At 40.5% G+C, this 13,198-nt stretch overlaps 1 protein-coding gene across 1 annotated transcript in view; it reads right to left on the bottom strand.

The window, feature by feature from the left end:
• SMG1 (SMG1 nonsense mediated mRNA decay associated PI3K related kinase) overlaps positions 1-13,198 on the bottom strand; it is a 139,248-nt gene that overhangs the window by 65,126 nt on the left and 60,924 nt on the right. Inside the window, exons 6-16 of the mRNA XM_038762537.1 lie at positions 10,191-10,404; positions 9,076-9,201; positions 8,921-8,993; positions 7,971-8,068; positions 6,783-6,956; positions 5,914-6,138; positions 4,070-4,171; positions 3,152-3,421; positions 2,098-2,228; positions 1,827-1,988; positions 144-262 (exon numbers count right to left, since the gene is read on the bottom strand). Of these exons, the coding sequence (XP_038618465.1) occupies positions 144-262; positions 1,827-1,988; positions 2,098-2,228; positions 3,152-3,421; positions 4,070-4,171; positions 5,914-6,138; positions 6,783-6,956; positions 7,971-8,068; positions 8,921-8,993; positions 9,076-9,201; positions 10,191-10,404 (1,694 nt within the window). The remainder of the gene's footprint in view (positions 1-143; positions 263-1,826; positions 1,989-2,097; positions 2,229-3,151; positions 3,422-4,069; positions 4,172-5,913; positions 6,139-6,782; positions 6,957-7,970; positions 8,069-8,920; positions 8,994-9,075; positions 9,202-10,190; positions 10,405-13,198) is intronic.

Below are 13,198 nucleotides of genomic sequence, written 5' to 3'. Positions count from 1 at the left end.
AGGAAACCATAACCAGAGCAATCCAAATAAATCAGTACAAACCTAAAAAAGGGCGCAGTGACTAAGTTTCCAGAGCTAAGAATTCTTTAGGACCCAAAAAGCTTGACTATTACCAATAAAAACAGGTTTAGTGGGAAGCTTACTGTTTGCTAGAAGTCCTTTGCAAAATTTATGGAACGATGGAAGAGAGAACAAAGGTGCGTATGTTTCAGACTTTTTCATTAGAACAGCTACTTCCAAAGCCCAGGTCATTAGCAGTTTCCTAAAACAAACATAGCCGTTTACAAAAGTTACATCCTTTCTAGAGTATATTGGTTTCCACCTATGTAAAGTTTCAGCATTTCCTATCTGAACTGTCAAAGTACTCAATCTGGGAGTCCATTATGACTACTGATCATTTTACACTTCCAAGTTATTATACTTCATAATTTACTTCTCACAACAGATGTGAAAAGGCTGCATTAAATTCTATATCTTACAGAAAGATAAGACGCTCCCTTTTATTAAGATTTCCCACCCAATATCACTAAAATAAAAAAGTATACTTTTAAAAATTCAAAAGCAAAACGAAAACAAATTAAAGAAAAAACCCCGCACACCCTTGGTTTTAACATGTCCCAGATATGAAAAGTGTGAACAGTTCTACCTTTAAAACTGACATTCTTTATTCCAATGACCATACAGTCTGGGGAGAGTTGACAGAAACATGAGCTAGGAAGGTGTGCCTCCAGGGAGAGGAGCACTACAGAGTAAAGGGTGAGGATTACAAAAAAGAAAAGTGGCAGTGGCAGGGAATGGGGTTGTAGGACGGGAGGCATAGGAAGAGAAATAGCAGGGGCAAGGTAATTTAAGAGGGGTGCAAGTGCAGGAAGTGAAGGGATCCAAGCATTTATCCTATCCCATCTGCCGACTCATCAGCCTCCTTGATGGGGGACTGCCTGCCTCCTGTTTCTCCCCACTCCAGGCCATTCTTCACTCAGCTGCCCTTTTTTCTTAAAAAAAAAAAAAGGTTCAGTCTATGTTTCCCCACTCTTTGAAAATCTCCACTGGTTGTCCATCCACTTCCGCAACAAATAGAAACTCCTTACCAATGGCTTTAAGGCACTTAATCACCTTGCCCCCTGCTATCTAACCTCGCTGATTTCCTATTACAACCCAGCACTTTTGTTTTGCTCCTCGAACATCAACCTACTTCACTGTACCCCAATCTCGCCGCTGATCCCTTGTCCATGTCCTGGAACTCCTCCCCTTCATATCCGACAGACGATCACTCTCCCCACCTTCACAACCTTCTTAAAATCACATCTCCTCCAAGAGGCCTTCCCTGACTAAGCCTTCGTTTCCCTTACTGCCTCTCCCTTCTGTATCATTCTTTCCCTTGGATGAATACTCTTTATTCACACCACCCTCAGCACCACAGCACTTATGCACATCCCGTAATTTATTTAAATGACTGCATCACCCTCCAGACTAGAATCTACTAACTCTAGCAGAGTTGGTAGAGTGTCTGCTAACTGTTATATCGTACTTTCCCAAGTGCCTGGTACAGTGTTCTGCACACAGTAAGCCTTAAATAAATATGATTGACTGGAAATTCAAAAAGAAAAGTCACGGGATGAGGGCAAAGTGAAAGGAAGAAGCTACATGGTGATGAAAGGGAGATAAGTGAGGTACAGAGTGGAACAAAGAGGGAATAAGAAGCAGAAGGCCAGCGCGGGAAAGAAGAGTAGGAGGAAAGGGACAGGAAAAGAGGAAGTTCAGTAAAGCAACTTGGCACTTTCAAAAAAAGGTATTTCTGCAAGCACTTTTTAAAATACCTAAATTACCTGGTATCCTGATTAAGATTATCTTTCTTCAGTAATATTCCCAGAACATTTAATATGATTGAGAAATGTTTCTTTGTAGCTGTGGTGACGGTGCTAATAACTGCTCCATCAAATAGAGAAGGAGAAGAGGAGCTAAGACTGCTAGATATGAAGTGATCATGTCTGGAAAACATGAAAATGACAATTCCCAAGTTAGACAAACCCAGGCCAAATCACCTTCGCATCCAACAGATGCTCCTATTTGAGGAAGATATCTTTCTGATCACTGTACCTGGTACAATGTGAATACAAAGTGTAGAGAACGGCATACTGAATAGCTGGGAAGTGAACGGCGAGCTCTCCATGCACTATCATCAGATTCTTGCTCAGAAGCGCAAAAACGGTTGGGGAAAGTGCCCACATCTACCAAGTCCCAAAAGAAAATACAAGATGAGCGAGTAAAGGGACAAAACCACTTAATTTATTTTTTAACCTTTCAGAAGCGAAAAGTGAACAGAGACAAGCCCTCAAGTGAGCTCTTGCCTCTATTCCTTGGGGTTGAAGTCACTACTCTCTACTCGAGCCAGGAGGGGAGGAGGAGGAGGGAGGCCTCAACTCCCTGAACCTTCTGCTTCTCTAGAAACAAACAGGTCTTCCAAATACTCTCATTTAAAATGGGTTCATTAAAATATTTGTTTCAGACATTTTATTTCATTCAAACATCTGGTGAACCTTCTAAAGTATCAATAGAGGAGCAGCCTGGCCTAGTGGCAAGCCCGGGCCCAGGAGTTAGAAGGACCTGGGTTCTAATCCCGGCTCTGACGTTAAGTGACCCTTGGCAAGTCAGTTATCTTTTCGGTGTTTCAGTTGCCTCATCTGTAAAATTGGAATTAAGACTGTGAACCCTATGTAGGGCATGGACCACGTCCAAGCTGATTCATTTGTAACTACTCCAATGTTTACTAGAGTGCACTTAACAAATAACATAAAAATGATGCACCAAAATTCTTTCTTCCCAACCCGAAATCAAAGGGTGTGTGTGTGTGTGTCTGTGAGATATACACACACACACACAAAAAAATAGGAATTTGGTCCAAACTAACCTGGTTCAGCTCTGTGTCAATTCGACACAAACCAGTTCTAAGAACAGTGCTTGGCACATAGTAAGGCTTAAACAAATACCATCATTATTATTAACCTTAGAGGCAGGGCCTCGCCTGACTCAAAAAGTGGCAGTTCATACTTTGGTTAGCTTCAATTAGTCTGAATTTACTCTTTACATGGAAGCGAATAAAAATCCCATCTGTGGGTAGACAAAATAAGAAACATAAAAATTGAAGACTTACCCCAATTAATGAGTTTTTCGCATTTCCAATCGTGGTCAGGGCACTAAGGTCAAATATAACTACAAATTTGGCATTGTCCACATTGAAAACGTGATTCTTAAAAGCATCGTGTTGGATTTCAGAACAGGCCTCAGGAAGTTGAAGGTTATGCAGGAGATTGTTCAGTGCACAAGTCATTTCTCCTAAAATTAACCTATAGGCGGTCTCCAAGACGGGAATGTTCTTCAGGCTAAGAACGGCTTGATAGACAGCATGAGCTACTGCAACAACCTTGATGGGGAAAAAAAAATTAATTACTGTCTTTAAGCAAGTGATAATTTTGATAGCTTTTGATCAGATCATTTAGAAATGCATTTGCAATTTTATCCTTAAGTATTTTTAAAATGTATTTTGAATACTGCTCTGTACTCCATATTTGAACAGACTGCCTGCAGCAATTTCTTAAAGTGTCAGAAATGTATGTTAATTCTTAATGTACCTAAACAGTAATGTCTACTGATAAGGCAGCAGCTTCTGATGTTCTATACTGTTTTAATTGACCATAGGTCCAGATAATGACATTCAAGGGAAGAAAGTTTCAAATGTCCTCAAAACAAAGAAATATAGCAATAACCTTCTATACCTATGTTTTAGAGCAGATCCTTCCTTAGTTCTCAGCTAAAGACTTTTCATTTTCTTGCCACATCTTCCTTTCGTCATGGACACACCTTTAAAAAACCGCCCCAAATGCTACACAGGCTGTTTCTGGCCCAAAAAGGGTAGACTCTGAACATACTAAATTTAATAACGAGGCAGCTTCAGCTTCGATTTTCCCTCAATTCAGCAGTCAATAACTATTGCTACCGACATAGTTTGGGTGACAGTTCAAAAAGGTCTCTGTTCAACGGAACAAACATTTCTTAATCCATATCCGCTTACCTCTTTTTCTTTATGATAGCGCAGAAGTAGTAGTTTAGATGCTGGTATAAACAGCTTTTCTACGAACGACGACGGCAGTTTTGTATTGATCTGCTCAACAATCTAAAAGGATAAGATAGACACACCCCGATAAATGGTGACGATGTTTCCGATTGTTGGGTGGGGGCAACGAGCATTCCCTTACACCACATAAGACTGCCCGGATTCTCCTTCTTTAACTGTTCCTCCCAACTCGGCTCTGCCAGGGAGGAGCTTCCCTGGAGATCTGCTAGTCGGGAAGGCCAACTGTACTTTTACCAGCTCGGGGGAGCCCCTCACTGAACCCCATGCTTCAAAAGGCCTGCTCTAAACAAGAGTTTCCTCGGGGAGATTTGGCCAGGTGTGCTTCTCTCCTGTTTACGGAAACCTCACCAAGGGGCCAGGATGGATAGTTGACTGGGCCCCCTCTATCCATTAACAACCCTAGCACATGGCCAGAAAGCAAAGTGGTACAACCAGGCCAAGCAAGGGGCAGAAGAACCTGTTTCCTGGTGAACCACAGGCCTTAGAGGGGTCCATCACAGAGGACGAAAACTCCCTTCCTTTACTCAGGGGGGAAAAAGAAATCAATTAAAACCACAGGTGGCAGCCACCCTGGCTTTATTACCTATTTTCCTCCCAACTTATAAATAACCATGCAAATTTTCTCCCCATTTCTATAGTGGAGTTACTTTCTTCAATCAATCAATCGACGAAATTGGGCATACAGTAGTATGCGGAGCACTTCTCGTAAGCGATTGGGACACAACAGAATTAGTAAAAATGATCCTTGCCTTCAGGTAGCTTTCAATCTAGCAGGGGACACAGACACTAAGAGAAATTACAGATAGGAGGAAGGAAAATATTTTAAAGAAATATACATCAACGCTATTGGGGGGCAGGGGGGAGGCGTTACTCCTTAAGTACTGCTTGGAAATGCTCAGGGAGAAGTTGGAGGGATATAAAGTGGGAAGATTAGAAATGTACTGACGAAGGCCCCCTGGAAGAGATGTAGTGGAAGAAGGGCTCTGAAAACGGGGACGGCATTCATTCATTCATCATTCAATCGTATTTATTGAGCGCTTACTATGTGAAGAGCACTGTACTAAGCGCTTGGGAAGGACAAGTCCAAGTTGGCAACATATAGAGACGGTCATTCATTCATTCAATCGTATTTATTGAGCGTTTACTGTGTGCAGAGCACTGTACTAGGCGCTTGGGCATTTAATGTGAAGTGGAGAGGGTGTGAACAGGAGGTCAGTGGTGGAACAGGTGATGAGGAGGTACAGAGGATATTTTGAGGAATTAATTTAAAACAATCTATCATAACCCTCAAGTGAGGGGCTGTGACAGAATGCAACTTCTATTTTGTGTTATTGTCAATAACTGAAATAGGCATTCAAAGTGGAATAAAAATACATTTATACCCGTGAACGACACACCTATTTGAAAAATATTGAATTCTTAAGTCTTAGCAATATTACACTTGCACAAGCTGATTTTGATTTGGTAAATGAAATATGTGCTGGAAAATGCAGTACTTTCTGTATGACAAACCGCAAAAATCCTAGTGCAGTCACTGGCATCTTTGACACTGCACAGAGCTTAGGGGTATTTTGGAAATTCTGTTGAGACAGGCTCTTGAAACAACATCAAATACTGAAAGTTACACTGGGACAACTGCTAGCTAGAAAACGAACAATGTACAGAGCTGAATTAATACAATCCCTACTAAGCTTCTTCAGGATCAATTTAAATTCAAACATCTGAGTAAACCATTCATTTCAGTAGAGGAAAAAGGCATCAAAAATATGAAAAGCACATACCAATGTCAGTAAATTTAAGACCGAGATGATATAATCTGTACCACAAGTCTGGCAATTCTCCAGTTGGTCTAATCCATAGGTGATGACCATGTCACAGTGAATGGTCATACTAGGATCTAGGCTACCAAGCAATACACCAACACATTCATTGGCAGCTGTCAATACAGCTTCAGAAAAAAATACTTGGTTTGCTGTTGTCACACATCTCATTACTCTGTACAAAACCTGCAACAAAATAAAATCAACGGTATTAAATGAATGCTTATTGTGAGCAAAGCGCGGCACTGTGGGAGTACAAGAGGAAGACAAACAACAGGCCATCTTAAAGGAAGCCCATGTAGTACTAACAAAGGGAAAAAGAAAAATTCACACTTCTGAGCCATCAAAACCAATTTCTCACTTACTCAAAACAAGGCAAAAAACTAATCATCTAAAGGCAATAAAACCAAAACCTCATATCACTAGCTTCCACCCCACAGAGCCCTATCATATATTTCACTAAGTTACCCTTTAGGCTTAACAGTCTCAATCCCTCAAATTCCTCCTTCCACAACTTATTCCAATCGCACTTACTGAGCGCTTACTGTGTGCGGAGCACTGTACTAAGCACTTGGGAGAGTAAAATACAACAATAAACAGATAAATTCCCTGCACACAACGAGTTTACAGTCTAGAGGATGAGCTCCATTCCTGCAATCATTTTGGTTCCTCTCCTCTGAACTCTCCCCAGTTTCTCTACATTCCTTTTAAAATTGGGGTGGCCACAACCAGAAAGAGACATTACTCTAATATGGACTTGACATAGGCATGAAAATACATAGCGTTACTCATTTAAAGAAGAAGACAAACCACAGCTACTAAATCCTTACATCTGTTACGTAAGCCTCGGTAATTGGAGGTCCTCTAATTGGACTGAAGCGCTCCCCAATACTCCGCACCACAGTACTGAAAACCCGGAGAAGTGCCGCCAACTTCGGTAAGGACACTGATGGAGGAGGAATGTCTTCATCGACCGATTCCCCAGACGCCACATGACTGAGATCCTAGGTGTAGAAATTCAGTAGTTTATTTACCAGTGATCAAAGTAGGGAAAAAAAAACCTTTCACCACTAACACTAATAAACCAAGCATTCACACTCAAATGAAAGTTTCGGCATTTGAGAGAAGTAAATATTTAAGGAAATCAAAGGGTGAAAATGACGTCTCTTCCCACACAGAGTAAACAAACCGACAATCACTCAATGGCTCAGTGGTATTTAATCACCGACTACTGGGTGGTGATTTTAAAAAGATGGTGGCAATAATCCTGTTCCGAAAAAACTTGCTTCTGATTTGTAATCTTCTTATTCATTTTGGCGTGTCCTGCTATTGAGGATAATCCCTTTAAAATAGGGACCCAAATCCGAAAAGGCATCCTACATGACTGATGCCTCTAAGGTCTATGGCACCCCACTGGCTTCTCAAGAGTCCGAAGATTAACCCGCTTGCTTCCGAAACTAGATATTATCCTGAGACATAGGGATGGGAAAAAAGGATGGAGACTGGAGAGGAGAAGCCCTGAATTTAGTCAGAGCCCAAAGAAGTACTATGTACACGGCAAAATATTTTGGTCAAAATATGTGGCTAGCCTGCAACATCGAGATGGCCACTTTCAAAGATCTCAAGTGCAGTACTAATGTTGCAGGTTACAATTTCAATATTTTATTCCTACTTTCCTTTAAACCACGCCCTCACTCCACCCCAACATTTTTACAGAGTTTGGCCTAGTTTAATTTTGGGTTTTTTTTTCCCCTAATTTGCACCACTGGCCTAACTTACATATCCTTATAACACTGATACTATAAATTCTTTCTTCAACCATGAAAACACAGCAGAGCATCAGAAGTGACTATGTAACGAATCCTATATTTTGATGTTTCTAGTACATCAAATAATTCTGCCTAAAGAAAAAAAAAACTCTGGAACACATAACAATCCATTTCTTATGATATAATCCCAAATGACATGCAGTTTATTTTAAAAATCCAATGTAACGAAGTAGCTGTGAATCTGCTTACTTCAGCATAAGCCTCCATATCTTCTAGAAACTGACCGAGAAGGGTGGTGGAAAATGCAAGATCAGCTACCCAAAAGGGCTCCAAACTCTGCAGCCATCCTATATAAAGTGTTAAACAACCAATTAGAATAACCATGGGAGACAATCTGTCTATATAAAGTGTTAGACAACCGATCAGAATAACCACGGGAGACCATTTTTATATTACATTGGAGCAGGCTACATATTGAGCAATCTTTTGTAAAAAAAAGATATATGGATAATTAGTATTACAATGGTATAAAAATATAAAAGTGGTCATCAACTATTTCTAAATGACACTGCCACTCATATTCTTAATGCTTTACAACAAAATTCATAATTTTGCTGCGTATTTATGTACAGTGTCACCAACAAGCATGGAAATTAGATATAAACTAGGGAAGCAAATGACAAATGAAAAACAAAATAGCTGGGAAGAAGCAAAGGGAAAGGCTGTTCTTTTCATCTTTCAGGCTTGTAATGCTCACACTCTTCTCTTGATAACAACAAATCTATTAAAGCCCTGTGTGATATAGTCTTTTTGGCTGGAGGTGTTCTTGATGACTTGTCAAACTTCATCCTTGTTGCGAAAGTTAATAAATCACAGTTACAGAATTACCACTTACTTCTGGAGTCTAGCCTCAAGACCACATCGTAATGCCTATGTTCTGTCCTGAATTCTTCACAGGAAAAGCAAAACTATTTATCATTTGCAATAATTACCACATAGCTCTCAGGCATCTTTCTTTTGAAATGATCAAACCTATTACAAACATACTTCATTAATAGCCTCAGCATCCCTGAGATCGATTAGCTGCCAAGAAAATGAATTAGGAGTCATGAGCATAAAACTGCCATTTAAAAGAAAAGCATGCAACCACCTTGAAGATTTTTCTTGTGGCACAATGTTTATAGACAAAAAAGACTTACCGGACACCTGCTGTGTCAAGGAAGGTTTCTGGGTGTGATCTATATGCCATCCAACCAATATGTCAACTGTATCCTGGAAAGCAGTTAAAAAAAAAAGTTACAAAAACGTCCTGCTTCAGAAACATTCAAAATAAAAAACTGAGCAGAAGACTTACCCTAAAATTAGTGCTGAAAATATGAGGGTAACATCGGGCCACCAGAAGAATGCACTTCACACATTTGCATAGCAATTCTGGTGTATCCACATTTTCTAGAATGGACTGCAGGCTGGTCATTACAAGCTTAAAAAGAAAATATATAAACTATCAATTCTAAATGAACTAGGACTGGGAAATCACACTGAGTACAACAGCTCGGTCCTGATTTTATTTATGTGCATGTTTACATGGTATCAAAACTGTCACACTATCTATAGACTTGGATTTGTTTGGAGTCTTATTTCAACGGCTCTACTTTCCATTGCTATCTGCTAATTACACCTAGGACTTTCTATTACTCTGAGCAATATTTTGGTGAGACTTGCCTGATGTGTTCACTAATACGTCTTAAAATAGCAACTAAAAATAGATTACGATGCAACACAAAACACCTTTTTTCCATCAAAAGTACCAAACTGAAGAAAGACACTGAAAAATGACTTTTATTTATCTTTTCTAGGTCAAGTCATGTGATCACTGTTCTTTAAAAATTGTGGACTGGGAACACCTATAAGAGATAAGACCTCTAAAATCTGTATTGACACAAATGTCAACCATCATAAACTTAGTTTCAACTCGAAACTATTTACCAACTTAATATTTTAAATCAACTCCCTTCAATCTAGTTAGTACCAGTCTTTTGTGAGAGGTTTTGTTTTTACTTGATTTTTAACCCATCTCCCTCACAACTCCAAAGTGCATACAAATTGTGGGGAAGCAAAAAACAACAACCACCACCAAAAAACCCCTCCAAATGTTTCCATCCTCCACCTTAGAAAAGGATTTAGTATCACTAACTGAATGCTTAGTCACAACTGAATTATCTTTTGAAATAAATTCCCTCTTGAAAAAAAAAATAACATTGGAAAAAAAGGAATCTCTCCTGTACAGGCTGCTTTTCATGCAAACTGTTACATAGGATCAGAAAAAAGACATTTCCTAGTACTTAGCAGATAGTACATAGTCTACTTTAAATACTTTCCCCCCCTCCACTCCAACTCATAAATGCATTATCTCCCCATTCAACCACAACTTTGAAAAATCCTTAAAGTCATTTTATTTTGTATTTTTACCTGCATTACAGATGAAAAGGCTTTCTTTTCTCCTACAGTCTCCAGTGCTTTGAAGGTGGCACATAAGTAAAGCAGTTTAGCTTCATCTTTTGTGGACGAGCTAAATTTGCTAAAAATCCATTTGAAGATCTTCTCGGCCTCATAACTCAAAGAAGCACAAAGAAGGCCAAGACAGCAAGCTCCCTCCTGCCTCAATTCCTGAAGCAATTTGCTACTGCATTTGGACGAAAAAAAATAAGTTTAAGCTTCCAGAGATAACAGTACTGACATTGTACCAAATGATCATCAGTAAAAAAAATGAACATTTCAGAGAAAAACTTTCTACCCAAGGACTTAAGGCACTACAAAGGATGACACCCTTAACTATGCAGTTAACAATACTTTTTTTTATATAACTAACAACTAAAACCTTCTTATTCTGCAGGAAAATGTGGAATCAAAGGAATTTATTTAGCGCCATGTGAAGAGGACTACACTAACCCCCCTGACCTTTTTTTAAAATGGGATTTGTTAAGTGCTATGTGCCAAGCACTGTACTAAGTGCTGGGGTAGATACAAGGTCGTCAGGTGGGAGACAGTCCATCTTGTACTTCCCAAGAGTTTAGTACAGTGCTCTGCACACAGTAAGCGCTCAATAAATATGATTGAATGAATGCATACAGTCCATATCCCACATGGGGCTCACAGTCTTAATCCCTAATTTACAGATGAGATAACTGATGCACAGAGAAGTAAAGTGACTTGCCCAAGGTCACACAGAAGACAAGGCGGGGCTGGGATTAGAACTCAGGTCCTCTGCCTCTGAGGCCCGTGCTCTTTCCACTTGGCCACACTGCTTCTCTTGGGAACACTTGGAAAAATACAATGCAAAACAGTTGACAGGCAAGCTCCCTGCCCACAAGTAAGTTTATAGTCTAGAGAAGGAGACAGGCATTAATTTAAATAATAATAATTTCATTTAAATGCATTACAGATTGGTGCATAAGTGCTATGCAGCTGAAGGTGGATGCTTAAAGGGAACTGACCCAAGTGCATAGGAGGTAAGGGAAAAGAAGGCTTAATAAAGGAAAGCCTCTTGGAGGAAATATGATTTTAATACACCTGTGAAGGTGAGGAGTGTAGTGGCTTATCATATATGGAGGGAAAGGGGTTTCCAGGCCAGAGGCAGGATGTGGGCAAAGGGTTGGAGGTAAGATAGACAAGATCGAAGTACAGAGAGTGGATTGGCGTTAGGGGAGCGTTGGGTTGTGGTGGGAAATCACGTGGCGACCTGACGAGTGTTTTATTGTTTGAAGCAGAGGTGAATGGGCAACCACTGAGGTTCTTGAGGAATGGGGAAATATGGACTGAACCTTTAATATATATATATTTTTTTAAAAGATCCAGGTGGCAGCGTGAAGTATGGACTGGAGTGGGGAGAGAAAGGAAGCAGGGACATCAGTGAGGAGGCTGATGCTGTAGTCTGGACTGTGATCTCATTCCAGGCCGCATGCTTATTGTGGACAGCGAATGTATCTGTTATATTGCTATATTACACTCTCCCAAGAGCTTAGTATAGTGCTCTGCACACAGTGAGTGTTTGATAAATACAACTGACTTTCATTCAATCGTATTTATGGAGCGCTTACTGTGTGCAGAGCACTGTACTAAGCTCTTAGCACTGACCTGTCAAGGTGAGCTATGACAAGTGCCTGCGTCAATAGGGTAGCACTTGGATAGAGAGGAAAGGCCAGATTTTAGCGACGCAGTGAAGGCAGAAGCAATAGGATTTGCTGACAGATTTACTAGGTGGGTTGAATGAGAGTCAAAGATAATGCCATGGCTTGTGAGACGGGGAGGACGCAGTTTGGGTGAAAAGATGTGGAGTTCTGTTCTGGACAGGTTTAGTTTGAGGTGTTGATGGGACATGTGCGCAGAGATGTCCTGAAGGCAGGAGGAATTGCCAGACTGCAGAGAAGGAGAGATGTCAAGGGCTGAAGAGATAAATTTGGAAATCATTCATATACGGACGGGACAAAAAAATTCAGATACAGAATGAATTTCAGTCTTCAGGCAAGTCATAAAGAATTCCATTTACCAAAAGGAAGATTTACAAGGCCCAAATTTAGGCCATCTAATGATATAAAAATTCAAAAGTGAAGCATTAGGTGGTTTGACACTGAAGCTTGAAATCCATTAAAAAGAATAACTCAACTTGGATAAACACTGCCTCATATTATTGAGCTACCCTAAAGAAAAGGGAAATAAATAGTAATAATGATGATGGTATTTGTTAAGCGCTTACTATATGCAAGGCACTGTTCTAAGCGCTGGGGAGGTTACAAGGTGATCAGGTTGTCCCACGGGGGGCTCACAGTCTTAATCCCCATTTTACAGATGAGGTCACTGAGGCACAGAGAAGTTAAGTGACCTGCCCAAAGTCACACAGCTGACAGTTGGTGGAGCCGGGATTTGAACGCATGAGCTCTGACTCCAAAGCCCGGGCTCTTTCCACTGAGCCACGCTAAGTGCTAGGAATGTGGTCACCGTCCATCCTGAACGGTCTCACAGCCTGAGGGAGCGATTTTCATCAGATGATCCCTAACATCCTCGCCATCTTTATGGTGTTATATGTACTTTATAAAACCTTCACTCAAAGAAAAATCAGTAGCACCTCGATCTTTCAGGAGCTTTGGGATCAAGCCTGAGGGAGGGAGTTTCATCAGATGATCCCTAACATCCTCGCCGTCTTTATGGTGTTATATGTACTTTATAAAACCTTCACTCAAATAAAAATCAGTAGCACCTAGATCTCTTAGGAGCTTTGGGATCAAGCCCTATTTGACCGAGTATCCACCCACTAACGGAGTGATCCCTACTTTGTGCCTCTCCTATCTAGCAGCAGAGCCAGGGGAAGCTTCAGGTTTACATTCCGTCTCCCATGCAGTCTTTGCTCCCACAGGCAGCCAGCAAAGAAGCCTGTTGCTTCTCCCTGAGCCCCTTATCCTTCACGGATATGAGACAAATGA

Source organism: Tachyglossus aculeatus, chromosome 21 (genome assembly GCF_015852505.1).
Source record: "Tachyglossus aculeatus isolate mTacAcu1 chromosome 21, mTacAcu1.pri, whole genome shotgun sequence".
NCBI lineage: Eukaryota > Metazoa > Chordata > Mammalia > Monotremata > Tachyglossidae > Tachyglossus > Tachyglossus aculeatus.
The sequence above is the reverse complement of the archived record's forward strand: the minus strand, read 5'-3'. Positions and strand labels throughout refer to the sequence as shown.